This window comes from Phocoena sinus, chromosome 4 (assembly GCF_008692025.1).
Source record: "Phocoena sinus isolate mPhoSin1 chromosome 4, mPhoSin1.pri, whole genome shotgun sequence".
NCBI lineage: Eukaryota > Metazoa > Chordata > Mammalia > Artiodactyla > Phocoenidae > Phocoena > Phocoena sinus.
Genome location: NC_045766.1, coordinates 143,740,869 through 143,767,903, shown reverse-complemented (window position 1 = coordinate 143,767,903; position 27,035 = coordinate 143,740,869). Strand labels below are relative to the sequence as shown.

The window sequence follows — 27,035 nt, the reverse complement described above, 5'->3', positions numbered from 1 at the left end:
GCTGGCACAGGACGCGGGACTGCGGGGCTGCGGGGGGAATGGGGGAGGGGGGTCAGATAACTGGCCGGTGCGGTTAAGCACACCAACGGGGGGTGGGGCAGGAGCCCACTCCTGCCCTCTGTACCTGCACACTGACACGGTGACACGACACGGTTGTCACCAGCTGTAGGTGGCAGACACACAGCACCTGACCCGTTCTGCCCTAAACTGGGTGACTTCTCCAAAAGGAGCCCGACACAGGGATCTCCCCACAGGCGCGCTCGGCCGCGTACCAGCTTCTGTCCTGTCGCCCAGGCGGTCCCTAGAGACGCTCCGAGTTACAAGGCAGTCCCCCGACACGCGCGAGACGGGCAGGTTTTCGGGGTCCTGGGAAGGTCCCCGCCAAAGTGACTGTGCAGCGTCTGTGCATGTGAGCTGCGGGAGCCCGTCCACACCGTGAACAGAAGGGGAGAATCTGAAACCCCCAGGGGCCTACCCTGCAGCAAAGTAAGAGGCAAAAAGTCCTGAAGCAGGAACACAGAAGGTGCGGTCGGACCCAGAATAAAGACATTTGGCATCATTTTTCTGGACATGGACACTAAGCCCCGACTCGCTCTCAGAGATGCAGACACAGGGGCCTCCCTGGGTCTTGCACGAAGGATGGGGGTACACCATGTACCCCAAGCCAGCCTGGGGAGGACGCCCTCGAGACGTGAACACGGAGCTGGCTTTCCAGGAGCCTTGTGGGAGGGGAGCTGGGGTCCCGAATTATAAATTTCTGTGATCGCTCTGTTATTTTAAAAAACCACGACCAGCACATTTTCACAACGAAGATCAGTGGATGCTGGACACTCATGAACGAAGAAAAAAACATCAAGTTTCGGTCACAGCTCTAAGGCAGACATTACATTTTTCACAAGGACGGAAACAGAGACACCTAACGCTGGGCGTTAAGGAGGCGGGTTCGCGCGGCCCTCACAGCACCGTGGCTTGGACGACGATCTCCGGGTTCTCGATGTCCTTCTTGCTCTGGACCATCCTCAGCTCCAGCTGGGCCGGGCTGGGCTTCAGTCCTTCCCCAGCCCTGGCTGCAGAACAGGCAGAGCATTAATGATGGGAACAGAGCCAGCGGAAGTTACCCCGGATCTGTCTCGTCCTTCCCTCGCCCTTGTGAGAGCCCCCGATGCTCTGGATCACCCCTGAGTTCCCGTCTCAGCAGGGAGCTCCACAACGCTGCCCCCTGCCCCAGCCCTAAAGGCCAGCGCCAGGGAGATGGCGGGAGCCACAGCCCTGTTCACAATGCAGCACTGCACCCCTGCCAGCCCGTGAGGCGGTACCTCGTGCACACTTGATGGTCCGCTGCAGGACATGGTGCATGGCCGACACGGTCTTCTCACAGGCCACCTGCAGGGAGGAGAGTACACTGAGCCCCCCGCCCCCAGGCCGCCTGGATGGGACTGTCCACTGACAAGGCACTGGGGATCCACAATCACACGCTCCCCCCGTCACGGAGCAGTCGCTGCAAAGATCCCAGGAGAGCTGAGCAGAGAGGCCTGTGTACTAGACGGACCACAGGCAGCTCTGTCAATACTGCCTGGCATGTAGTAGGTGCTTAATAAGCATTTCTGGAAGGAATCAGTTATAAAGGATCTACACGGGAAAGAGCTCCTGCCCCAGAGCTGGCCAAAGTCATTGCTTGCTGGCCTCTCAAAGTTAAAAACTCAGGGCTTCTCAGGTGCTGGGGAGGCAAGTGGACTCCCTCCCCAACGCTGGGACCCAGGGCAGAACTGAACCTGGGGTTGGCTGAGGGCGACCAGCGAGGCCTCCTCTGGGCACCAGCTGGCCGTGAAGCAGGTCCGTGCTCACCCTCCGCCCTCGAGGGAAGGGGGGTGGGGAAACCACAGCATTTCAGCGCTCGCCCCTGAGCCCGTAGGTGAGGGGAAGGGCCCCATCCCAGCCATGCATTTCACAACATGGAACTGACTGCTGGGGAGGCTGTGAGCCTGCCCCCCGGGGGAAGGACGGCTGCCCAGAAGGAGGTCAAAGGGCATGGGTGCGCCTGAGCACGCGAGGGCACCGTGGACATTCACACACAAAGCGGGGGCATGGGGGACAATCCCCAGGAAGAGAGGGGTGCTCCAGCAAGTCTGACTGCAGCGGCTGTATCTTAGGACGAGCTGTCACTGGGTTTCCCTCCTGCGTGACGCGTCTAGACCCCGAGCTGCTGAGGCTACCGCTCCCCTGGCATCCTCAGTGAAGCCCTCCCTTTTCCTCTGGCTCAGGACCCTCCAGGCCCGGGCCCGGCGGACTCCAGCTCTTGACACATCCTCCCGTCTGCGCCCCACTGACCTTGAGGTTGTTCGGGTGCCTGTGCGTCCACGCCAACAGCATGGCGGCAAAGAGGTCCCCGGTGCCCACGAAGACTGCGTCCACCTTGCGCATCTCCATGCGGATGCGCTGTGTCACCACGGAGCCGTCGGGGGTCCCTGGGGGGAAGCGTCCGGCAGCTGGGCCCCCAGACCCTCAGCCGGCAGAGGCCTCGCGGCCCGGGAACTGGCTTGCCCTCCCCTGCACAGCGTCAGGGGGCCCAGCCTGCAGGGATCCCCCATGCCTCCCAGTGGCTGCCCGTCCCAAGTGAGAAAGTGAGAGACTGGAGCCCCGGAGGGCCACAGGGTCAGGGCGGCCTGGGGGACACCATGCAGCCTGAAGACGAGGGGCCGGAACATGCGATGATGTGTGAGCCATGGGGGTGGGGGTAGAGCTGGAGGGACCGTGCTCACTCACTGAGGTCGGGGTGCGTGCGTGGGCGTGTGTGTGGATGCACACTGGGCATCTGTGAGTGTATCTGGGTGTGTAAGTGCCCTTTTGCACAGACACAGAGGGGGTGGTGACAGCTACACCGGGCACGGCTCGGGGCAGCTGGTGGGACCCCAGCCTCCTGTGCCATTTTACACTGCGGCATCAGCGTAAGTGAGCGACTGACACAGCAGAGCGCGAACGGTCCTCCCAGCGATCTCGGCATCAGCTCTGAGGTGGGGGGCATGGGGGGAGGCAGGCCTGGGGACACCTGGTTCCCCGGGAGCCGGGCTCCAGCTGGGCTGGTCCACGTGACCCCCAAGCCCGTAAGAGGGGATGTCATCTGTGTGCCGCCAGCACGGTCACAGACACCTGCGTGGTAACCGTGGGGGGGGGGGCAGTCAGCACCCCACGCTCCCCGCACCCCGATTCACGGAAACCTCTCCTGGCTCTGTTTTCAGTCTGATCTTTCTTGGAGCTGTCGGGAGTTGGGGAGATTGGCCACCTGCCGAGTCAGGCTCGATTTTCTTTCCACTGAACCCAAACCTCGGAAGCCTCGAGGGACGCGGCAGGAAGGCGGGAGGGAGCCCAGTGCCGGGCGGGGACTTACGAGTCCTCTGGCTGCCCAGCGCGATCAAGTAGCTGCTGCCCCTCGCGGACAGCAGGTCCGAGCTGGTGATGACCACTGTGTCGGGGCCCATCGAGTGCAGCACATCCATCACCTGCCGGACACGGGGAGTGCATCAGCCGCTCCGTGGCCACCCGAGTCGGGGCCCTGGCGGCCCTCACCCCGTCTCCCACGGCCCCTCAGCTTCTTACAATCTGCCTGGATGGGACAGAGACAGCTAACAGGGGCCACGCCGTGGGCCCCGCCCCTGCCCAGCAGTGACAGCTCTGCCAGGTCCCAGCCGTCCCAGTTCCCTCCAGCCTCAAGTCCAAGGGTGCATGTCTATCGGTCCCAACCTGCACCCCGTCTGTGCCCGAACCCTGGAGGAAGGAACCAACCAGCCAGGCCACCATCTTCTCTTGCCTGGGCTCCGGGGTGGCAAGAGCCGTGCCCGGCAACCATCAAGCGATGAGCGCTTCCACGCTGTCCATCCTGGGAAACTATGCACTCCTTTATCCATTCAACAAACGTCTACCGCCCCCTCCCCAGCAGCACGCCGGGGCAAAATGCTCACTGGAGTGAACTGGGGCTCAGGAGGGGTGGGAGGTGGGAGGCCTCGTATCAGGCAGGAGGCTATGCCACCACTAACCCTCCCCTCACTGGCCCGGGGCCTGCGGGCTGGGGAGGTAACCGGCCAGAGGGTCACCGGGTAATGAGGAACAGACGTCACTTTGGGTGGCTTTTTTTTAAACAGCTGTAGGTGGTCCCGTTTTCCTTGTGCAAAAGCCTCAGAGAAGTGCCTGTGAACACGCCCTGCGAGCACAGGCTGTCCCCGGCCACACGCACACACGTGTGCACACACACGCCCTGCGAGCACAGGCTGTCCCCGGCCACACGCACACACGTGTGCACACACACGCCCTGCGAGCACAGGCTGTCCCCGGCCACACGCACACACGTGTGCACACACACGCCCTGCGAGCACAGGCTGTCCCCGGCCACACGCACACACGTGTGCACACACACGCCCTGCGAGCACAGGCTGTCCCCGGCCACACGCACACACGTGTGCACACACACGCCCTGCGAGCACAGGCTGTCCCCGGCCACACGCACACACACGTGTGCACACACACGCCCTGCGAGCACAGGCTGTCCCCGGCCACACGCACACACGTGTGCACACACACGCCCTGCGAGCACAGGCTGTCCCCGGCCACACGCACACACGTGTGCACACACACGCCCTGCGAGCACAGGCTGTCCCCGGCCACACGCACACACGTGTGCACACACACGCCCTGCGAGCACAGGCTGTCCCCGGCCACACGCACACACACGTGTGCACACACACGCCCTGCGAGCACAGGCTGTCCCCGGCCACACGCACACACGTGTGCACACACACGCCCTGCGAGCACAGGCTGTCCCCGGCCACACGCACACACGTGTGCACACACACGCCCTGCGAGCACAGGCTGTCCCCGGCCACACGCACACACGTGTGCACACACACGCCCTGCGAGCACAGGCTGTCCCCGGCCACACGCACACACACGTGTGCACACACACGCGCACACACTGCATGCACGCATATTCCCCCAGCACACAGATGCACGTATGTGTACTCCCACACGCCACATGCCCCAAGTGCAAGCACACACACCCCCTCCACCACACGCACACACGAGGTGTGACACCAGCCCAGCACCCACCCTGCACTGGGTACCGTGAGTTTCCTCTGGTTCCCAAGCTGGCCAGGTGCGTTAGAGATGGGGTCACTGTGCCCACGGCCCTGCTTCTTTCCTGCCCCAGGGTCACCTGGCTCTGAGACCCCCCAACCGCTGTGCCAGCTCAGAGCAAGGCCCTCAGAGCAGGGAAGGGGGGTCCTCCCAGCCTGCTCTCCTGCCCCAGTGAGCCCTCCGCCTATCGGGGAAACAGACACACAGCCCCACGGGCCCAGGGGTGACCACGACTGGCCGCCGCCAGCTCTGACCCAGGGACCTGGCTCCTCCAAGTGTGCGTTTCCTGGACCGTGAAGTGAGCTCGGCCTCTGAAGAGGCCCAGACGCGGAAGGTGTGAGGCCCTGGCAGCCCCTGGCGCTCTGGGCATGCAGCGCAGGGGTGGCAGACCCCACCTGAGGATAAATCCCAGCAATAGACCTATGGACCCTCGGCAAGTACCGAGGGAAGGTTGAAAAGAGCTTTGAAGAAATCTCGCCCAGGGCTGCGGTGTCAGCTCCTGCCTGAGAGGCCCAGCCCGCCCTTCCCTTTCGGAATCCTGCCTTGTGGACTCCAGAAATGCCCAGCCAGCCCCCAAAGATAGGGGTCCACTACGTGCAAGGAATCCTCCCATTCACACACATGCACGTACACGCACACACCCCACATGTGCTCTCACACGTGCGTGCAGACACACCCCGCATACACACACAGAGCCCGGGGTGATGTGCCCACAAGCCCGGGAACACCGAGGACTGCCAGCCGCCTCCAGAGGCTGGGGCAGGAAAGGACTCTCCCTACAGGCTGCTGACAGCACGGGCCAGCCGGCCAGCCTGGGCTCCTGGCCTCCGAAACTATGAGAGCAAAGCCCTGCCGCTCAGCCACCCCGTCTGCGGCGCTTTGCGACGGCCCCGGACGCTCATCCAGAGACAGCTGGGACGGGCAGCGGGCGAACCCAGACCCAGCAGGCACTAGGCTGCAGGTGACCAACCAAGGGGCCGAAACGGAACTTGCAAAGGTTCCCAGGGCCTCGGGTGGCTGGCTGATGGGAAGCCAACGCTGGCCACACAGGTGCCCGTCTCCTCTGCCGGAGGCCGTGCGGCTGTCCCTTCCCACCGTGAGCCGGGCTGCCTGTCCCACGCCAGGTACAGGAAGGCCTCCTTACCGCTAAGGCTTCTTCCTCGCTGTGGATCTTTCTCCCGCTCAGCAACCTGGGAGGCAGACAAGCACAGCTGAGCCATCGCCTGGAAGAGCCCCAGGGCTACCTACGGTGCACTGGTGACCCCTCCTGCCCCACAGGGAACTGGCTGGCACCTGCCCGCCGTCGCGGACCAGGCGGCCACCGTGTTTGGGGACCAGTCAAGAGTCAGTTTGAAAGGGGACTCACGGGACTTCCCTGGTGGCACAGTGGGTAAGACTCCGCACTCCCAACGCAGGGGGCCCGGGTTCGATCCCTGATCAGGGAACCAGATCCCACATGGGTGCCGCAACCAACACCCGGCGTAACCAAATAAATAATAAAATAAATAAAAATAAATTTAAAAAGTAAAAAGGGACTCACACATCATGGGAGCGGGTTGAAGTTCCAGACCGTGGTTAACGTTTACACATAACAACAGGGAAGGACGGCCGTGCACGGTCACAGCACACGGTGCCACTGAGGGCAGCCAGCGTCCTCGCAAACAGCTGCAAATCTCAGTGCACTACGTTCCTGAGATGCCAACCATCAGGGACCTCGGGGTGAGCCGCCATCCCCCAGCACTGACAGGCCCAGGTGAGGGAACCCCAGGCTCCCATCCCTACTTTATAGGGCGGCCTCGGGGCCAGAGGGGATATCGCTGCTGGCCTAACAGAGCCGAACGCGATGGGGACACACCCACTGCAGTGCTCACGCCCCAAGGCCCCAGGAGCCACTCCTCGACCCCCTGAGTGCCCAGCTCTCCTGTCCATCGGGGGGGCCGGGCATCCAAGAAAGGCCCCTGGAAACATGGCGCTGGGCAGCGGGGCCGGCATGGTCCTTTAAACCTCGTGCAGAGATTTGGGATGTGGGTTTCAGAGCTCCGGGGCGGTGGCCCGCGTCAGCTGGCGTGGGCTCCCCGTCCCATCGCCCGTGTCAGCCACGTGCACCCCCGGCTTTGCCACAGCGCCTCTGCCCACTTCTGTCCCCAGAGGCTCTCGCTGCTCGGGGACCAGCATGACCACAGGGAGTCGGGGGGAAACGACTGCCCACTGCTGCTGACGACCAGTGCCCGCCCTGGCGCTCAGGTGGGCTGGCAGCTCCCTGCCCCGCAGACTGGGACTCTCCAGCAGGGTCCCTGTCACTCTCCCCACGGGGATGGGGGGTGGGTCTGACGGCTCCAGCCGACTCAAATGACTTACTCAGCCTCAAACTGGTTGGGGGTGATGATGTCTGCAACCGGCACGACCTTCTCTCTGTAAACTGGAAGGAGGTCCTCAGGGACGTACTGCGGGAAAAAGACAGGAACAGGCTGACGTGTGAGGGGTGAGGGAGGGAGGCCAGGGCGGCTCGTGCTGTGGGGACCCCAAGGCTCCAAGGGGTCCCGAGGCAGGGCTGGGGCAGCCAGCCCTGACGATCCACCCTGACGATCCGGGTCAGGTCCCCACTAGTGACTTTCCACCGTATCCGTGTGACGACACCGCCCGCTCAACCCGCGTCAGCGCCGGGAACCCAGGCCCACAGTCTGTTGGTGTGCGGCTGGTGGGCTGAGGGTGCCTTTTATGTTTTTAAATGGTTGGGGGGAAGTCCAAAGAAAAACAGTATATTCTGTGACACGTGGCAATTAGAGGAAATTCAAAGCTCAGTGTCCACACCTGAAATTCGATTAGAAAACAGGCATGTTTGTTCTTCTGCAAATCATCTGCGGCTGCTCGAGCCACAACAGGGATGCACGGCCCTGAAATACCTCCTCTGGGGCCCTTCGTGGAAACCTCTTCTGCCAGCCCCGGCCCCTCCTCCCCGACAAGGGACAAGGACGTGTCTCTGGCCCGAGAGCAGTGTCTCGCCCAGGCAGACGCTTTCAGAGTGCCGCCAACAGCCCCACGGCGCGCACCCCAACGCGGGGAAGCACTAACCATGGAGCCTTCTCCGTTCCACTTGTCTCCCATCACAGGGTCGCACACTGCGGGAGACAAAGGGCATCTTGTCAGCTAAAGCGGCGGCGCTGAGAGGCGCGCCCCACATCTGACTTGTTGTTAAGCTTCACACGCGCAACTAAAATGGGAAAAGCACGGCCTCCCGTCCTCATTTACCTCCTTACCTGGCATTTTGCATTTTGCTGTCCGGGCCCCACCTGGGGAGTCCCTCACCCCACCCAGGGACCGGGTGGTCACACACCCCACCCTGACACTGATCACAGCCCTGTGTGGCCACCGGTTTCTCTCACCCGCCCCAGACAGACGCCAGGTTCACCGTGAGGTCGCCTGTGAGGCTCTCGTCCCCAGACAGAGCCCGTGTGCTGGGAGGGGCAGAACGTGAAGACGGGGAGCCCAGAAGGAAGGAGGCTGAGCCGCCCGCTCCTGGGGCTCCCAGCACCTACCGTACACGAGCCTGGGGTTCTGCTGCTTCAGCTCCCGCACGATGTCCACCACCATGGCCAGGAAGGACTTGTCTCGCGTGTAACCTTCGGGAGGGACAGAGAACTCTCGTCACCCAACCACGGCAATGGCGCCATCAAGCCCATCTGCCCAGAGAAGGGCAGGCAGTGCCCAGACCCTGCAGCCGGGGCCAAGACAGGTGCCCCCCACAACCGTAGGCACCAGGGGACACCGGGCATTTCCCAAAAGAAACGTTAACTTTTACAGGAAAGGAAGAAGCCGCGGGTGTACGAGGATCGTTCTCCTTCCTCTTTTCCGTTTTCCAGAATCAGCATATATGTGTTTATATAACCACGTATATAAACAAATGCAACCATGTGGGCTTGTAAATGAGACCAACACACCAGGTGTCAGCGTGTTGCTTATCTGGGTGGTTTTGTCTCAGACCCCTTCCCAACACCCCACCTGTCCCCCGCCATGAGCGTGGAAACCCCAGTATGCAGACGTGGCACAGCCAGGACCCCCAAGGTCATGCGGTCACTAGGGCCCCACTGAGTTCCTGATGGCAGGACCATCCCTCCTCAAGGGAGGCAGGGGCGCCCCCGCTCCCGGCACCCCGTCCCCTGGGCCTCACCCGTGAGCACGTAGTCATACTTGTTCACGTCGTTCAGCTTCAGCCCGTCGTACAGCTCGTGGAGCTCATCTGAGTTCAGCACTTGGCCCTTCCAGTGTGAGTAGCCTGGTGGGGGGAGAGCAGAACACGCAGGCCCTGACGCGTGGGGCACGCGGGCGACACGGCCCTCGGCGGGTCCCCCCCGAAAGCGCATCTGGCTCCGACACGTCCTGGGGTTGTTATTACTGAGTCCGGGGTCCACCCTCCCACCCGGTGCAGCGACGGCCCAGCTCTGCAGGCCGCCTGAGGACGCCCGTGCAGCCTGCACTGCACCAACAGACAGGACGCAGGGCTGCGAAACTTCTCCCTGTCCTTGGCGGGGCACCCGGGAGCGTCCCCATCGTGTCACGGTCCCTGGCTTTGCCAGCCTCTCCTGTGCACGTCCCCCATCCAGGCTGAGTTGCTTGAAGACTGTTACCTGCGCACCCTGGCAGGTAGGGGCTCCTTGCACCCCCACCTCCATCCAAGATAAGCTGCAACTGATCCAAGTCTCGGTTCAAATCCTGACCAAGAGCCGAATGTGAACCAGAAAGAGGCTGTGGCCCGGGTTCCTGACCCGACAGACACCCGGGTGAAGCGCCCACAGGGCAGGCAGGAGGCCCTCTCGAGGTCCCTCGGGGCGGGCGCACCCCACCAGGGACACCCCGCAGTCTGCCCACGGCAAGTCCATCCTGGCAGCCCTTACGCCAAGAGGGACCACTCAAACGGATGGGTTCCTAAGCACATGAGTAAAAGCCTCGGGGAGGGCTGATTTCTATGACAGCAAAGTCGAGTACAGACCACGGGAAGCAGATCCCGGCCACAGCCCCAGACCCTCCCTGCCGTCTCGGGTGTTGTCCTGCAGGTCCCGCACCGGCTGGGCTGTGGGCCTGGAGAAGGGGCTGCGGCGCCCTCTGTGCCCGTGGGGCGAGGGCTCTCCTGCCGCGGAGGGGCCAACACCCGACAACACCTGTCAGCAGTTCTCCAGGACGGCGTGGCCTCTGGTGGACGCCCATTAACCAGTCGGGAGGGCCAGAGGCAAGGAGGGTCCACCAAGGCGAGGTGACCCATCTCTTGCAGGGCTGTCCCCCAAGGCTCAGGTGTCTGCTAAGAGCTCGCAGCCTCTGGCTGTGTCCCCGCAGGTGTTGCTGCCACAAAATCCCACCGGCCCAGGCGGGAGGAGCAACAGCCCTTCCTGCCCCTTGGTTTTCCGAACATCATTCCAGACACGGTGGTTTCTTCTTTTCTTTTTTTTTTGGCTGCGCTGCGTGGTTTAGGATCTCAATTCCCGAATTCCCAACACCGTGCGGTTTGACTCCGTAGCACATGTACTTCTCTTGTCCTAGGGCTGCTGTGACCAAGAACCACAGGGGCTCCCACAGTTCTGGAGGCCAGAGTCCGGGATCACGGTGTTGCAGGGCTGGTTGCTCTGAGAGCCCCACGGCGGGCTTCTCCTGCGTCCCCACGTGGTTGCCCCTCTGGGCATGTGTCTGTGTCCTAATCTCCTCCGTGGGCACCAATCAGGTTGGAGCAGGGGCACCCCAATGACCCCATGTACCTTTTAACTGCCTCTTTAAAGACCTTATCACATCTGAGGTCCTGGGAGTTAGGACTCTGACACGTGAATTAAAGGGACACAGTGCAGCCCGTGATGTGCAGTCAGCCCCCGCCAGGTCTCAAGCATGGGTCGCCCCCCGCCCGGCGAGCCAGCTTCCTAACATGATGAGAAGGTTCGGGCCCACTCCTTTTACTGCCCCCCCACCAACCCAGCCTCTCCTCTCCAAACTCAGGAGACCCTTCTGAAACACAGGGGCACTCCGGTCCTCTGTCCAACCCACCCAATTTACAGTTTACAGATGAAAAAACAAACTCCGCAGAGGCCGAGCCGGTGACCCCGAGGGACCCAGCTCCTCCCTGCACGTCTGCTGCAGGCACCTGGTCCTGCGCCCCCAGGGGGTCACCATCAGGCCTGGCAGCAGGTCACGCCCCAAACCCTACGTGCCTGGAAGGCTGGCCCTGCCCCACCCGCCAACCCCCAGCCCTGTCCAGTTTCTTCCAGCCGCTCGTCCAAGGGCTCGGCTCTTGGGTAACAGGAAACTCTTGCTAAAGGAACAACCACAGAACACCGGCTGCTGCTTCAGAGCCCAGCGCTGCCCTGGAGCGGGGCGGCGGGGGGGTGGGGACGGTGGGGGGCGGCGGGGTGGGGCGGGCATCATCATCTAATGTCTAAGCCAACTTGGCTCTTTCACTTAAAAAAAAAAAAAGTAAAACCCGTAAGCTCTGAAGGGGTTCACTGGGTTGACAACTTTTGGGGACGTGTCCAAATGTCACTGTGCCCAGCACTCTGAAAGCAAAGGCAGGAAAGGACTCTTAGTGGGAACTGTAGCCTTTTCATCTGAACCCAGTGTGCTGTTCCTCCTCAACTGGTGACTTGTGACACCCCCTCCCTTCCAAGAACCCCACCCGGAAGAATCGGGCCAAGGGGAAGCACCCTTCCGCGTATCTGGTCGGCACTCGGCCAGCAGTTTCTGGGACCTTCTGTGCTCTGAGATTCCGTCAGGGTTCAGAGTAATTTCAAAGAAGCGATGTGGGAATGTTTCCAAGAACTGAGAGGCTTTGTTCCCCTGCCAGCACCAGCTCAGGGATCCCAGGTCAGGGCGTCTCTGAGGCCATGGGGATGGGGAGCCCGGGGCCCTCGCCTGACACCTTGGGGGCTTTCCAAGGGCTGTGACCCTCACGAACGGGAGGCGGCAGCGATCGCACAGCTTTCTGTGCACAGAAATCCTTGGGGTCCCCGTGCATGAAGAGATGCACACACGAGCTCCCCGAAGCTCTGGCTTTCACGAGAAAGTTGGGATCTGCTCCCCACCCAGTCCACGGTGCCACCCAGGTTGGGGGGCCCAGAGCAGGTACGAGGATCACCGTCCTTGGTTCACGGAGGAAAGCGGGGGGCCGAGAGGTCACGTCACCCGCCAGGCCATCCAGTTCCAAAGCAGCCACACTGATTTAAACACGCAGCCGGCAAACCCAGGCCCCCTGAGCCCCGTGTGCACGTGCTGCGCAGCCTCGTCCAGGACCACACCCCCGGCTCCATTTCCCGTCTGGAAGGTGAGCGACCGCGTCCTACGCCCACACTCAGCTCTGCGAGGACCGCTGAGGCTGACGCCTTACCTGTGTGGTTTGAAAACTGGACAGAGTTCACTGCGTCGACCTCAAACCCCAAAACCTGCAAGACGGACAGAGAAGGAGCGGGTGTAAGAGAGCTGGTGGGCTTCCAGGGACCCACGGCAGGTGCCTGACCCAGCCTGGGGCTGGCTGGAGGGTCCCAGACGTGGAGGACAGGAAGCGGGGGAGGTCTCCCCAGGTCAGCCTCAGCACCCGCACTTCCGGTGACGTGCGTGGAGGTGACGGGAAACATGTCGGGGAGCAGGCACCCCTGAAGGGCCAGGGCTCAGAGGCCACTGCCTGCCCGCTGGAACTCAGCACATCACTTCCGGAAATGCCACCAAATGGAAGTGCTCACAGAGACCAGCAAGGCATCCATCTGTCAGGACACAGGGCAGTGAGGTCGTCTGTGTTCCGGCCCCCAGCCCAACGCGGGGGCAAGGCCAAGGGCTCCCAATCCCTCCCTGGGAGCCTGGCTTGTAGCCCCTGCATCGTCACGTGCCAGCCGGGGAGAAAGAAGGTACCCAGCCCGGAGCCAAAGTTCCTAAGCGATCGCAGCCACAGACCCGCTCCCAGACGAGAGAGGGACCCCACCCCACAAGGCCAGCCTCACGCGGTCCCGGCTCAGGTCACCTGGCCGCCGGGGCTCGGCCCCCTCACCTGGGCCACCAGCCTCTCCAGAGGCGCCGGGGGGCAGGGCGGTTAAGGGAGGGGAGGGGTGGCGCTCTGGTGCCGAGAGAGCCCGAACACAAGGTCTAGAAAGTTCACTTCCAGCAGTCAGAGCAGGTGACTGGAGAAAAGGTAAAGCCAGCGCGGAGCTAAAGTCAGGTTTATGAAGTGGAAGCCCCCCTGCTTAATGACGGGGACAAGAGGTTGTGCCTAAAACGGCCGGACGTCTCCACACGTCTGACAGCGTGCACTCGTGACGCAAAGTCCCACAGCGGTTTTTCCTCGTGCGTATCTCTACTTTCCTAGTTTTCTGCATTGACTCGGTCTTGGTTCCTTCGGGTGAACTGAGGTACAGGACACGGCAGATCCCTCGGTGGGAGAAGTCACATTCCCGGTGGGCCCCCTCGGCCCTCAGAGGTGGTGGGCATCAGGGCCCAGGATCCCCGCCAGGCCCCACCGGCCTCTTCCAGGCTGGCCTCACCGCCATCGCCGTGCGCAGACCCGGGACAAGGGCCCCGCAGTGTGGTCCCCTCCCGGCCTCTCAGAGCACCCACTGCATCGCTCCACACGGCCAGCCACCCCAGCTGCCCAAGGAACGCGGCCAGCACGGCACCAAGACCCCCGTGCAGGGCCCTGTGCTCAGGGTACAGCCGGGAGGCACCACCCACCCGGGCGAGGCCGGACACCCAGGAGTCCACCCAGCGTGAGCGGCACCCAGGGCCCGGCCGTGTCCTGCGGCACCAGGTGGCCACCCCCGAGAGGCAGAGCACAGGTGACCAACTCAGGCCTTCTTTCGTGTCCCCCCACCCCTGGGGAGGCAAGGGGCTCATGCGTGGACTCTGACCACGGCCGCCTTCCCACACTCAGTCCAAACAAGCTCAGGGCCAGCCCGCCTCTGGAGCCACCACCCCCGACCGACACCGGATTCGCTGCCTGCCGGGAGCTGAGCCTTCGTGGGCGCCACCGCTGGGGGAGGGTCTTCCCACCCACGGGTTCTAGGGAGGGGGCTGAGCTGAAGGCCACGTCATCCACCAGGCGGTGGGCCGGCACCTCTGCCTCCTGGTGCGTCTGCTCCCGCCCCTACCCCCCACCCCAGGCCACCAGCGCGGCCTCTCGGAACCTCCCACGAGACCCACCATTTCCCACCCCCGCCGGCCCCTCCCCGCCTCGCACACGGTGCCCCAGGGGCTGGCGCTGAGCCACCCTGGCACCTGCCCGGAAGGGTCCCTCCTCCTCTCCTGGACGCGCCCCTCCCCCCTCTACGGCGCTCCTGCCCTACCCCCCAGGGAAGCTGCGACCCTGTTCTTTGGGACGAGGCACAGAGCAGGGCCTGATGAGTATTCGCTCATTTGACACACACATCGGTCTCACGCGCGCCCCGCTCTACACCCTGGCCCCGGTGCCCAGTCCCCTCCGTCCTCTCCCCACCCCCAGCCGGGTCTCAGCTGGGAAGTTCACTTCCACACGAGCCACCAGAGACCCCACCAAAGGAGCCACACAAGCTGGGGAAGCCGGCAGCCACCGGGGGAATCAGGAGACAGTGCCCTGCGGGGTGGGAAGTGGGGCCGGCCCCTGAGCTCAGCTGCTAAGCTCACTGGTGCAGGAGGAGATGCCGCCCACCGGGGACTCCCAGCGAGACATGGACCGTGACCTTCGGGCCCTCTCTCTCCTGGAAACCACAAAAATGAGAACGAGTGACCCTTTTATAACTGATCCTCAAGGACAGAGAAAGGGAGGAGACGCAGCAGGTGAGCAATTCCACCAACTCTGGAAACAGACACTGCACAGCCCAGGTAACTGAGAATCTCAGCACCTGCGGAGGGGGGACGCAGGTGAGAGCGGGGCCCCCACCCGCAGAACCTCTCGGAGAGACGGAGGTCGGGGAGAGAGCATGGAAACCCCGGGCCGTGCCTGCCCCAGGGGCCCCATCGTCGGCCACTGTGCCCTGGCTGTGCGTGCCTTCCTGTGCACCAGTAACTTCCCAAACCCTCCCTCCCTCTTCACCTGAACAACACCAACCAACCTTCAGGTCTCACCTCAATATCACAAACAGGCAAAGCTCCCTGGCCACCAGGATAGGGTCTCTCCGGGCGGTGAGGGTAGTGACTCGGGGTGTTGGGGGGGGCCTGGGTGCAGACGAGGACCACACCCCAGCTCTCCACGGGGGCGGTGGTTACCCAGGCGCGCTCCCTTTGTGAACACATATGGAGCTACACGCTTATGACGTGTATTTCAACGTCTTTCTAAAAATTTCAAGCCATGATTATGAGGACTTAAAGTAATAAAGCAAAAATCAAGTCTTCTTAAACTAGAAACTTAAAATTGGCACTTTGCAACTTTACTTGCCAGATTTCACGGCCTCCTAGACAGAGCTCGCGGTATTCCAGGTCCCTAAATTCTAATCGACTTCAAAGAAACAAGATCTGAAGCAACGATGACACACATCCTGGAAATCCTTTCAAAATAGCCTGCTCCACTGCTTCTGCATGCACAGATAATTAATCCTTTAGAGCCGCCACATTGGAAGCCACTGTTCTCTGCTTCTAAACGATAGCGCTAAGCCCCTGGGCTGGCATCCATTTCACCTACCAGCAGTTTATGAATTGGCATCAGAGGCTAGTGTGAGGGCAGGGCCGGGGGACGCAGCAGGAAGACAGGGCACAGGGCCAGGCTCCAACATGGGAGCCCCTGGACCCCAGAAGAAAGAGGTGCCTGCTGTTAAAACCTAGTCTTCAGCTCAACACCCCCCCCACACCTTTCGTACTCAGCTCTGGGATCTGGGACTGCGACCCCGGACATCACATCCCTGCTCAGGCAGGGGCTCCCGACTGAGCACTGAGGGGAAGAGACTGGGAGATGGGGAGGGTCCTGCCCCTGCTGGTCACTCTACCCCAGCACCGCTCTTCACCTGCAGAAGGGGGGCCCCCAGAAGCAGCTGTGGTCTTTCCATTGCTCCCAGCACCCGCACTACACAGCCCTACACATCCCTCACCCCTCAGCTTTAAGTCCCAACCGTAGACAGACAGGGTCGGGGGGGGTCCCCGGAGGAAGAGGACCAGGCATGGCTTTCTTGACACAAGAGAAGCCACTTGTGGTCTAAGCCATGTGTGACCTAAGCCTGGTTACAGTGCTTGCCCCTGAACAGCTCTCAGCGATTAACGATCTTAAGGGAACCAAAGAATGCAGGAGCAAACAGTTATTAAGCAAGAGCGGTGACAACAGCAAAGGAAATCAACCAACTGTGAAGACTCCCCGTTCCGTTTCCTCTTAGCTTACCCCTGGCTCACCCTTGCACAACCCCATCGAGTGTGGGTGGAAGCCCCAGGAGAGTCCAGCCTACTCACACGCACCCCCTAGGAGCAGAGTTCTCTTCTCCCGAGACAAAAAAAAATAAAAGCAAAAATAAACGAACGGGCCATAATCAAACTTAAATGCTTTTGCACAGCAACGGAAAGCATCAACAAACCAAGAAGACAAGCTACAGAATGGGAAAAAACATTTGCAAACGATGTGACCAACAAGGGCTTAACTTCCAAAATACACAAACAGCACACACAGCTCAATAGAAAAAAAAAACAACCAAACAAACCAAACAAAAAATGAGCAGGAGACCTAAATAGCCATTTCTCCAAAGAAAACGTACAAATGGCCAACAAGCACATGAAAAGATGCTCAACATCACAAATTATTAGAGAAACGCAAATCAAAAGTACAATGAGGTACCACCTCACATGGGTCAGAATGGCCATCATCAAAAAGTCTACAAATGGGCTTCCCTGGTGGCGCAGTGGTTGAGAGTCTGCCTGCCGATGCAGGGGACACGGGTTCGTGCCCCGGTCCGGGAAGATCCCACATGCCGCGGAGCGGCTGGGCCCGTGAGCCATGGCCGCTGAGCCTGCGTGTCCAGAGCCTGTGCTCCGCAACGGGAGAGGCCGCAGCAGTGAGAGGCCCTCGTACGGCACGGAAAAAAAAAAAAAAAAAAAAGTCTACAAATAACAAATGCTGGAGAGGGTGTGGAGAAAAGGGAACCCTCCTACACTGTTGGTGGGAATGTATATTGGTGCAGTAACTATGGAGAACAGTATGAAGGGTCCTTAAAGAACTAAAACTAGAGTTGCCATATGATCCAGCAATTCCAGTCCTGGGTATAAAGCCAGAATAGACGAAAACTCTAATCCGAAAAGATACATGCACCCCAATGTTTACAGCAGCACTATTTACAATAGCCAAGATATGGAAGTATGAAATAAAATTCCTATTTTATGGCAAGACAAGAAAAATTTAAACATAAAAAAATGTTCTCTGCCCTTTGGCCTCCTCTCTCCCCCAACTTTGTATCATATATCTGCATCTACAAACCTCCCCGTCGGCAGAAATACCTGCTCAGCCATAAAGAGTAACATTCTCCCAGCATCTACAAGACAATTCCTTAAAGATAACATTCCTTCTTGATCTTGTAAGGGGTCACATGGATTATGTAAACTGTCAATAACATGACATTTGATGCCCAGCTGTCTCCAAAAATTTATGTAACTGTGTCTTGACTTCTAACAGGCCTAACAGTTCTCAGAGCTTCCTGAGATGCTCTTCCTGGGTTATAATCCTCAAATTTGGCTTGAATAAAATTTTCCATTTCTTTCTTAGATTGACGGATTAATTTTTCGTCAACAGAAGCAACCTAAGTGTCCATCAAGAGACGACTGGTTTAAGAAGATGTGGCGTGTGTATATACATTCATTCATTCTTCTACTTAACTCAGATTTATTAGGAGCCTACCCAGTGCTGGGCACTTTCCTAGGTCTTGGGAAATAGAGTTGAACAAAGTTAAGTTTTTTGTTCTCTTAGAGCTTATTTATGCGTGTGCACACACACACACACACACACACACACACACACACACTGGAATATTACTCAGACATAAAAAAGAATGAATGTGGCCATTTGCAGCAATGGGGATGGCTCCAGAGATTATCATACTAAGTGAAATCAGACAGAGAAAGACAAATATTAGACAATATCACATATATGTGGATACTAAAAAATAATACGAAACCAGAAATAGACTCACGGACACAGGAAACACGTGTGTGGTTAGAGAAGGGGAAAGGAAGGCAGGGAAGGGATAAATTAGGAATATGGGAGCACGTCACTACATATAAAACAGAGAAACCACAAGGATTTACTGCATAACACAGGTAATTATATCCTATATCTTATAATAGACTATAATGGAAAATAATCTGAAATATATATGTATAACCGAGTCCCTGTGCTGTACACCTGAAACTAACACACTATCGTAGATCAACTATGCTTCAGTTATCACAACTTCGTAAATCAACTACGCTTCAATTATCAAAAAGCAAAGCAGAGTTCTCTGGCTGGGGTGGACGAGGCAGTCAGCGTGCTCTGAAGGAGAAGACATCGTGCGCTGCCGGCCCTGAACTCGGAGGCCCCTCGAGGAGCGAGGCAGCTGTGCAGCCATAATGCCCACGCTGATGTCAGTTACATTTACATCAGCAGGTCTGTGACGACCCCAGCACACACTCCTCCACTAGTTACTGCATTTCACGGCAAGGCTCACTCACTGCTGTGGCCGCATCCTAGGCTCGGGAACCAACAAGCCTGTCTTCCCACGCAGCTTGGCAGCTGGTGGTCGGCCGGGCCGGTGGAATTACTCACGCCGGGGAAACTGGCCCTGCCCCACCCCTGCTATTTTCACCATTTACCAGCAACAAGGCTCATTTTAAGAAAAAAGAGAAAGAGGGGAGGGGAAGTGAGGCCTCAGGAGATAAGGAGAAACACCCCCTCTGGCCTCTCCCCTCCCCCCTTCCCCCCTCCGGTGTATCCCCCTCCTCCACCGTCCCCAGCCCCGCGCCAGCCAGGGGCAGATGCTCCTGGAATTCTCTGTGGAGATGGCCCAAGAGGGCCTGTTTCAAGTCCTCACTCCCATCGTGGGAGCCTCTGTGCCGCCATATTCCCCTGGCCCCGGGGCCCCAGATGCACCTCACTGACCCCCAACCTTCTGGGGCTGCCATGGGATGAAGCCTAGACCGCAGGCTGCACGTCCCACTGCCTGTGAATTCCACGCCGCTTTCTGAAGCCCCAAAAGCTCTGTCGCCTCTGGCCTCTGTGAGCTCCTCTCCTCAGTGTAGAAAAAGGTCTCTTGGCCCCAAGCCCCTGCTGGAAACCTTGCCTTCTCTGCCTCTGCTGGAGCACCTGGACTTGCGGGGATTTTAGGAGTTTGAACTCCCCGCCATCTGTGGCCCGTGGGCCTCGGGATGCAGGCCGGGGGCCAAAGCCAGGCCTCAGGCTCCGAGAGCAGAAAGAACTAGAGCCTCAGCCGAAAAGCACCACACCCAGCCAGCCTGCTGCCCACTGGGCTCGTGCAGGTCCGCACGTGACCACGTGAGCACAGCTAACACCGGGGACGCGGTCTCAGAGCCGGGAGGCCCACCGAGATGCACAGGCAAAACCGAGGCACTTGGGCGAGGTCCCGGCGTCAGGCGCTGCTCCGCAACCCCACGTTCCAGCTTCCCACCCCTCTCCCGGGGCAGGGGAGACCCCAACGACTGATGCGCAGGCGCACCTGGGGACAGCGGGGGAGGGCGGCGAGATGCGCCAGAGGCGTCCGGCCACAAAGAGCAGGGACGCCAAAGACGCCGTCCACCGAGGCCCCCGCCTCTCGCCCCACGCAGACCCCTGCCCACCTCTGCGGGCAGAGCATCCCTCCCCGAGGGCAGCTACACGTGCTGGGGGGCTGGGAGCCATGCTCTGATCCCGCGGCCTGGGGTGGGGGGGTTATGTGCTCCCGGCTGCCCGCCCGGCTGCTGCGTCATCAACTCACTGCTGACAGCCAGGCGGACACAGTGAGACCCGGTCGTTAACTCAGCAGAGCACGCAGACGGCAGGAGCGGGGAAGCTCAGACCACCCTGGTTCCTCCAGGGTCAGTGCTGGGCAGCGAGAGGGGTCACTTCACCATCTTCAGAAACCCTCACTGTGGCTTGTTTTGCAAGACCTTTAGTCACTTTCCTAGGAAATCAGCTTTAGGAAAGAGGGGACACAAGAAAGCCCCATGCCTGTGATCGGCCTGATTAGCCTCAGGGCTGGGTGCCTGGCGTCCCTCACTCCACCCATCCCTGGTCAGCCCTACCACTCAGCTCAAGCCCCAACCTCTCGTCTCCAATGGGAACTCCTACTGGAAACAGCCCTGTGTCCCCCGAAGCAGCCTTAAGTCCCAAGGCCACCTGTGCCCCACGGGCACTGTCACCTCAGCATCACAGCCCCGGACCCCATCACCCCAGCCCCAGCCCCGCTCCCAGCACAGCGCACCCGCCCCGGCTCCCAGGCCCTGCACACCAGCCGGTCATGTTCAGCTGGGCTGCACTACAAAGCCCTAAATAAAAGAAGTGGTTTCGCCCCAAGTTCCCAGTGGCACTGGCATCAGACGGGGGACAGGAAAGCAGCTCTGGGTCAGCAGGGGAGGGAGAAGCTGCCCCTCCGCGGCTGACCGTCCGATTCTAGCCCAAGGCCCGTGGCCGGACACCTCCTTCCCTTCTTCTTGAGAAACTCCATTTGTTCTACTCCTCGGCATCACTCTTCCGGATCACTCTGTGATCTTATTTCAAAAGCTCCGAGTGGCTGAGCACCAGGGGACATCCAAGCCCCTGAGCCCCACAGCCAACAGTCCCTGCTGTGTGCAGTCCCGGAAGCCACCTGCTGGCAGACGCTTCCAGAGAGGTCCCTGTGAGGGGCGGTCACTGCAGCACAACACAGGGTGCCACCAAGCGTACAGCAATGCCACACAACACGACTGCACAGGTGTCCACACACGTAAACACCCACACCTGAGCACGCACACGTACATGCTACACCCACACACACCACAGACAATCAAGTTCGTGCTTTTCTGCATGAGAGGCAGAGAAGAATTACAGAAATCTCAGTCCCAAACTACGAGTCAGAAAATCAAGATATTAAGCAATCTGGGACCTTCTTGGGAAAATAAAGGCTGGAGAAATAATGAAGCAACACCCAAGTTCCAGGATTGGGACACACTGTGGATGAGATGGGGGCTTCCACAGGCCAGAGGGGAGCAAGCAGATCCATGTGGCCTGCAGAGCACAGAACAGGGTTCCAGCCCCAGTGCGTCCCGCCCCGGGAAGTGCTGGGTGGCCGGAGTGGGGCCAGAGGGAGGTGCGCTTTGGGGCGTCGGCTCCCTTGCACTGTTTGCCAAGGCAAGCGTCACCGTGAAAAATGCGAAGGCAAAAACTGTGTCTTTTAAAGGGCAGGTGACATTCTTCCAGTGTCTTCCAAATGCAGTTCTGCTGCAAAGGTCATTTTTATCCCAGGAATTCCAAGGAAAAAATGTAAAGACTTTCCAAAGGACCAGATATTTTGACCACAAATCAAGACACCTCCGGAGAAGACCACCTTGTGGTTCAGAGGGTTCTTCAATGCGAGAGGCTTGAAATAAACTCCTTATGGTCTGAAGCGTCTCCTTGGGACCCAGTCACGAGCCTCTAGGAGACGCTGGGTGAGTCATCCACACGTGCACATGTGCTTCTAACACCCCAGGACCGGCCACCTCTGCTCAGCTCCTGTGGCCATGTCACTAGGCAAGGGAGGGGCCTGTATCCAGGGTTCCAGGCCAGGGGCCTCTCAGCACACCCACTGCCACCAGCCTGCCTCTTCCTGCGGGGTGTCTGAGCCAGCCCTCTGGCCATCAGGCCTGGCTTTGGGGTCCCTGTACAAAGAAACAGAGTCTCCACCCAGCCCTCTTAGACGTCTCAGTTCCGCTTCTGTACCGAGGGGCCAGGAAACTCAGAGGATGAAGTGGATTTCTGCAGGCCCCAAACTGAGATGTCCCCCTAAACCATCTTCCGGGGCCGCCTGTGGTCTTGCCTTCCCATCCTGGCGACGTGGTGTTTAAATGGGTTCTGAGCTAAGGTCCCAAGTCAGAATCTCAAGGCCACAGAATTCCGTAATTTAATGTCCCTGCCCCCAGCATGGCCCTTCAAGGAGGCACCGTGAGCCTCTGGTGACCCCTACCACAGAGGTCACACGTGCCTAAAGCAGCAGTGCCAAACTCCAGACACAGCCTCAGAAGGAGGGGTGCACCACAGAGCCGGCCCGAAGCCAGCTACCTAGCCGGCTGCACACCTTCAGACGGGCTTGTCCGCCCAGCAGAGCGGCTGCTGGCAGGAAAAGCACCTGGCCACAGGGCTGGGAGGGAGACACAGGAGCCACAGCTGAAGAGGCAGCCTGATGCCGCCGGTGCCATCCTTCCCAAAAAGGACAGTTTTTAGATGTTGTGTCAACTTCTGGGCCTTTAATTAAACCTCCAATTTGTGCCACTTCTAAAGTTCTCCGAACAGGCTCCTTCTAACCTACAGTGGATTGAACTGTGGCCCTTAAAATACATGTTGGCTGGGGACTCACGCACATACCAAATTGGAAATACGGTCCTTTAAGACATAATTAAGTTAAACATCTCGAGATAAGACCATCCTGGATTATCTGGGTGGACCCAGATACACCCAATGACAGAGGTCCTTATAAGAGACACACAGGAGGGGGACATGTGACAGGAGGCAGGGATTGGAGTGATGCTGCCACGAGCCAAGGAGTGCCCGGAGCCCCCAGAAGCTGGAGGAGGCAGGAAGGACCCTCCGCTCCAGCCTCTGGAGGGGATGCAGGCCCGCCAACATCTTGATTTCAGGCTTCTGGCCCCTAGAGCTGCGGGAGAAGAAATCTGTGGTTTTAAGCCCCCAGTTTGTGGCACTTTGTTGAGGCTGCCCCGGAAACGCATACATAAGCCTTACTTCGTGTACCTGCTGGATTTTCACCATCTACACCCGGGCAGTGTCCTGGGAGCCTGGCACCATCTAATTGCCAAGAGGACTGTTCTCGCTGTGCATACGAGGCTTAGAAAGTCTCAGGAGGCACTGACGGTCCCCGAGTCAGATCTCCAACACCAGGGGCAGAGGGTAGCCCCCCAGGCAGCCTCTCCAGCCCCCCTAAGTGCATCTTCCCATCTCCCCACGTCTGCGGGGCCCAGCCAGACCCCTCCTTCTCCTGCCATTTCCAAGTTCTCGTCCCATACTCAGCTCTGCGGATAACCACGCCTTTGGAGTCTCCAGCTGTATTCAGGATATATTCCCCGGTCACACAGCTCTGGGAGTTAAGGGACGGCTGGCTGGAATTGTGCAGGGAGAGGCCACTTCCAGGCTCCACTGACCCCCAGCCCATCCTGGGCTAAGGCTGCTGGGTGCAAGCCGGGTCTGCGGGCCAGCGCCACCCATCTCCCTGCCTCTCCCTGATCCAGCTCACACATGGGGAGGGGAGGAAAATGCCTACGTGGGACCCCACGGAGTGTCCTGCAGTACTTACAAGGGCTCCGCAGCCTGGGCCCAAGCAAGAGGGAGACCCATGAGAAATCTGGACTCCAGGTAAGGGGGCACGAAGTGGTTAGCAAGCTAAGGAATCTCTGGAAATTGTGCTTGTTATGGGCTGAACTGTGTGCCCCAAGCTGGACCTCACACTGGGACCGTGTTAGCGCTCAAGCCGCAAAGTAAAGTTTACTGTCTCACAAATCTAGAGGCTGGAAGTCCACCGGAACATGTTTTGAGGGCCACCCTCTCCGACTTTCTCCCTCTCCTCAGCTCTTTCCATCCTCCAAGGCTACGTTTTATTTCTGTAATTAGGAGGAGGAGGTAATGAGGGCAAAGGACATGCGTAAGGAACCCTAGCCCACATCCAGTCCTGAGGGGGTCCTGGCCTCCCCGAGATGCCCCAGGCAGGCTTGCTGCCACCAGCCCTACCACCTTCCTGTCTGGTCTTTCTGCACAGTGAGGGGTACGAAAAGCACCCTCGGGCACTGGGGCCACCTCATCCAGCAGCCAGCACCTCCCAGGCATCTGCCAGAGACGTTCACCCTCCCCATGTTCCCTGGCCCCAAAATGACGTGAGGCGGGCGTCGTGTCCGTTCTACAGATGAGGCAACTAAGCACCAGGACTCAAGGCGGAAGGGAGCTTCTTCAAGGTCACGGGCTAAAAACTGCCCCTCTTCCTGGGCCTCATAAGCCTCCAGGGGAGTGTGAACAAAGCCGGGCTCACTTCCGGTTCAACTGATACAAGCCTAAGTCTAACCCACTTCAGTCGCCCACCTGAAGAATTCAAAATAAAAAAAAAACCTGGGAGGGCTTCCCTGGTGGCGCAGTGGTTGAGAGTCCGCCTGCCGATGCAGGGGACACGGGTTCGTGCCCTGGTCCGGGAGGGTCACGCATGCCGCGGAGCGGCTGGGCCCGTGAGCCATGGCCGCTGAGCCTGCGCGTCCGGAGCCTGTGCTCCGCAACGGGAGAGGCCACAGCAGTGAGAGGCCCGCGTACCGCAAAAAAAAAAAAAAACCTGGGAGGCACTCTGTGCTTTGGGTAAACAGGCCCTAAGAGACTTAGATGCGTATCTCAGAAAGAATTTCAATGACGCCAAATTCCCGCATCTTCCTATACTTAGAAAAGCACTAAAATCATTAACTTAAGATATCTGTTCTTCCTGATTAGCAGTAACCTTCTACCAAGATGTATGCTTGACTGCACGTATTTCCCAGCTAAAGAGACATCACATATAAACTGGCTTCTCCCCAACCTCTTCAGAGCGGCATCTCCCGGGCTAGATCCTCAGTAAGTCCGCGGGGGAAAACAACCTTAAACTCACAAGCCTCATGTTGTGTGTTTTTCTTTAAGTAGACAGAAGGAAGTGCAGGGATGGATTAAATCAGAGGCAGAGGTGTCACCCCCACCCCAGGGATGACAGGAGGGAGATGACAACCTCCGACCTATGTCCCTCAAGCCCACAGGTAAAGATGCTGGAGGCTGGGCACTGGGGAGACCCCAGGTAAGAACCGAGGTTCAGTCCTTAAGAGACGCTTCCCCAAGTGGGTGGTCCGGGGGAGCACCCCGTCAAGTAACTGGAAAAGGGCATTTTGGTGTGGAAGTTGAGGCTAAGTGCTGGGAAATTCAGGAACAAGGAGAGCAGAGAAAGAGTTTCCCCCAGGGAAAGAGAAAGAAGGGAGTGGCCGCAGGCGGGTGGAGAGGAGGGAGAGGCAGAGGCTCAGGGAAGCCAGCAGAGGCCTGCGCACCTCTGCACACCTCTGGGAAGGGCGGCTCCCCAGGCTCCCTCCCAGTGGGGGGCGGTTGCCACCGGTATCTGCCGGGGAACTGCCTGGTTCCACCTTCCCGTCTGCCCCTGCTTCAGGGGCCCTGCGCTTTCCCCCCAGCATCGTCCCACCGCACTGGCCCTGCCCAAGCAATCAGTGACCAAGAAGAGATGGGGCCTCCGGACAGGTGCAAGCGCGCACCTTGATTGCCCCCGCGGTCTGCAGCCCCACTGGTCAGAACGGGAGGGCCAAGGACCTCACATGATCTCCACAGGTGCTCACAGATCAGTGGCAGCTGGGCAGGTCCCTTGGACTTGAACCCCTGCACCTTTCCACCTTCAGTCTTCATTCCACTGCTTCCTCCTGCTTGCCTCGGGTCGGCCCTCAATCTCTACTGAGGTGGTTCCAACCCTCCCCAGGGTCCCCCCAGCCAGCCGACAGCCCACAGGCCATTGTGAATGGGTGGCCCTTCACATCCTTGAGGGCCCAGAACAGGGACCTGGCACACACAGCAGGGGCCCGACACCGGCTCCTTACTCTGGGATGGGGCCCAGGGACAATGGACCAAAGGTGAGTGGTCCAAGAGAGCCACCACCTTGCCCGGACGCCCAGCGTCCTCCTGAGCCCACAGGGCAAGGGAGTGCCAGGGACCCCAATGCTGACACCCCAGCATGACACCCCACTGCACCCAGGCCTCTCCCTGCCGCTCCAAGGGACGCCCAACCGTACCCTCAGGGCTGCGACAGGAAGCAGCAGGTGCCGGCTGACGAGCCAGAGAGACGGTGAGCCCCTGACCGAGGACAGGAAGGGGAGGCAGGAGGAAGCCCGCGGGCACCCCAGTAAGGAAAGGCCGACACATGTAACAAGCGGCTTCTAAAGCCAGACCCTGCACGGGCCCGAACTGGCCGCTGGGCTCTTCTTTTCCAGAGCCAACACCGGCAGGTAGGCCTTCTCTGCCCCGTCCCCTGCCCGGGACCACGTCCCCGGCACGGCCACTCGCAGGATGGAGCCCACCCTTGCCGCCCGGGGCCTCACTGCGGGGTTCCTCCTCCTCCTCTCGGCCAGCATCCTGACCCACAGGGGGCGGGGACGGCATGGGGAGCCCACCAGGTGAGCAGTGCCTACACCTGCCTACCCAGCGCCCTCCTTCGCAGGGTCTCCGGCCGCGACGCCGCATTTTCTCGTCCCCAGGGTCGGGCCGGTGGGTGAGCACCGCTCGCGCCGGGGGCTTCAATCTAACCAAAGGCCCGCATCCCTGCCCTATCCCACCCGCAAGGGTCCAAGTGCCTGCCCCAAGCCCCGCCCCCGCAAAGCGCCTGCCTCCCCAGCCCGCGTTGGGCACCCCGCGCTCCAGACCCTTGGGGCTGCCCGGCCAAGGTCACGCGGCCCGGCTGCGGCCACCCCTTCGCGGGCCCGCACGGCCGGGCGCGGGGACACCGCCGGGTTACGTAAGCGTACCTGCAGCGGGAACGTGGCCGCCCGGTTGCCCACGTAGCCGCGGACGACGTGGCTCTGAATGGAGAGCACCCGGCACTCCTCCTCCATGCCGGGCCTGCCGCGGCGGCGCGGGGCCGGGCGAGGTCAGCGTCTCCGCCGCGCGCTGGCGTTGCGCTCCGCTCGGCTCGGACCACGCTCCGGCTCTGCTCCGCTACCGTCCCGCTCGGCGCAGGCGCTCCGCTTGGGCTACAGGCCGCCTCCCTCTGACCTCAGCGCGCCTGGGAACCCGCGGGTCC

At 60.1% G+C, this 27,035-nt stretch overlaps 1 protein-coding gene across 3 annotated transcripts; it reads right to left on the bottom strand.

The window, feature by feature from the left end:
- Positions 1–798: 798 nt before the first annotated feature.
- PDXK (pyridoxal kinase) lies at positions 799–27,035 on the bottom strand. 3 transcript variants are annotated; one of them, XM_032629578.1, is made up of 11 exons: positions 26,761–27,035; positions 12,482–12,536; positions 9,293–9,397; positions 8,661–8,744; positions 8,197–8,243; positions 7,483–7,568; positions 6,269–6,314; positions 3,386–3,497; positions 2,329–2,465; positions 1,317–1,383; positions 799–1,067 (listed from the first exon to the last, which is right to left on the bottom strand). In XM_032629578.1, the coding sequence occupies exons 1-11, from the start codon at positions 26,845–26,847 to the stop codon at positions 955–957; spliced, it is 939 nt and encodes a 312-aa protein (XP_032485469.1). In that variant the 5' UTR covers positions 26,848–27,035; the 3' UTR covers positions 799–954. The 3 variants fall into 3 exon arrangements, with proteins under 3 accessions (XP_032485469.1, XP_032485470.1, XP_032485468.1); XM_032629579.1 differs by lacking the exon at positions 26,761–27,035 and adding an exon at positions 16,053–16,109 and having other exon boundaries at positions 858–1,067; XM_032629577.1 differs by lacking the exon at positions 26,761–27,035 and adding an exon at positions 15,181–15,435 and having other exon boundaries at positions 858–1,067.

Excerpts from the sequence above, each read along its gene's own strand:
- PDXK (XM_032629577.1), bottom strand. The coding sequence starts at position 15,348 with ATGTGTTCACAAAGGGAGCGCGCCTGGGTAACCACCGCCCCCGTGGAG. Across the intron at positions 8,244-8,660 it reads GAACCCCAGGCTCGTGTACG|TGTGCGACCCTGTGATGGGA; the intron begins GTAGGTGCTGGG and ends TGTCTCCCGCAG. Across the intron at positions 1,068-1,316 it reads GACCATCAAGTGTGCACGAG|CCAGGGCTGGGGAAGGACTG; the intron begins GTACCGCCTCAC and ends CCTGTTCTGCAG.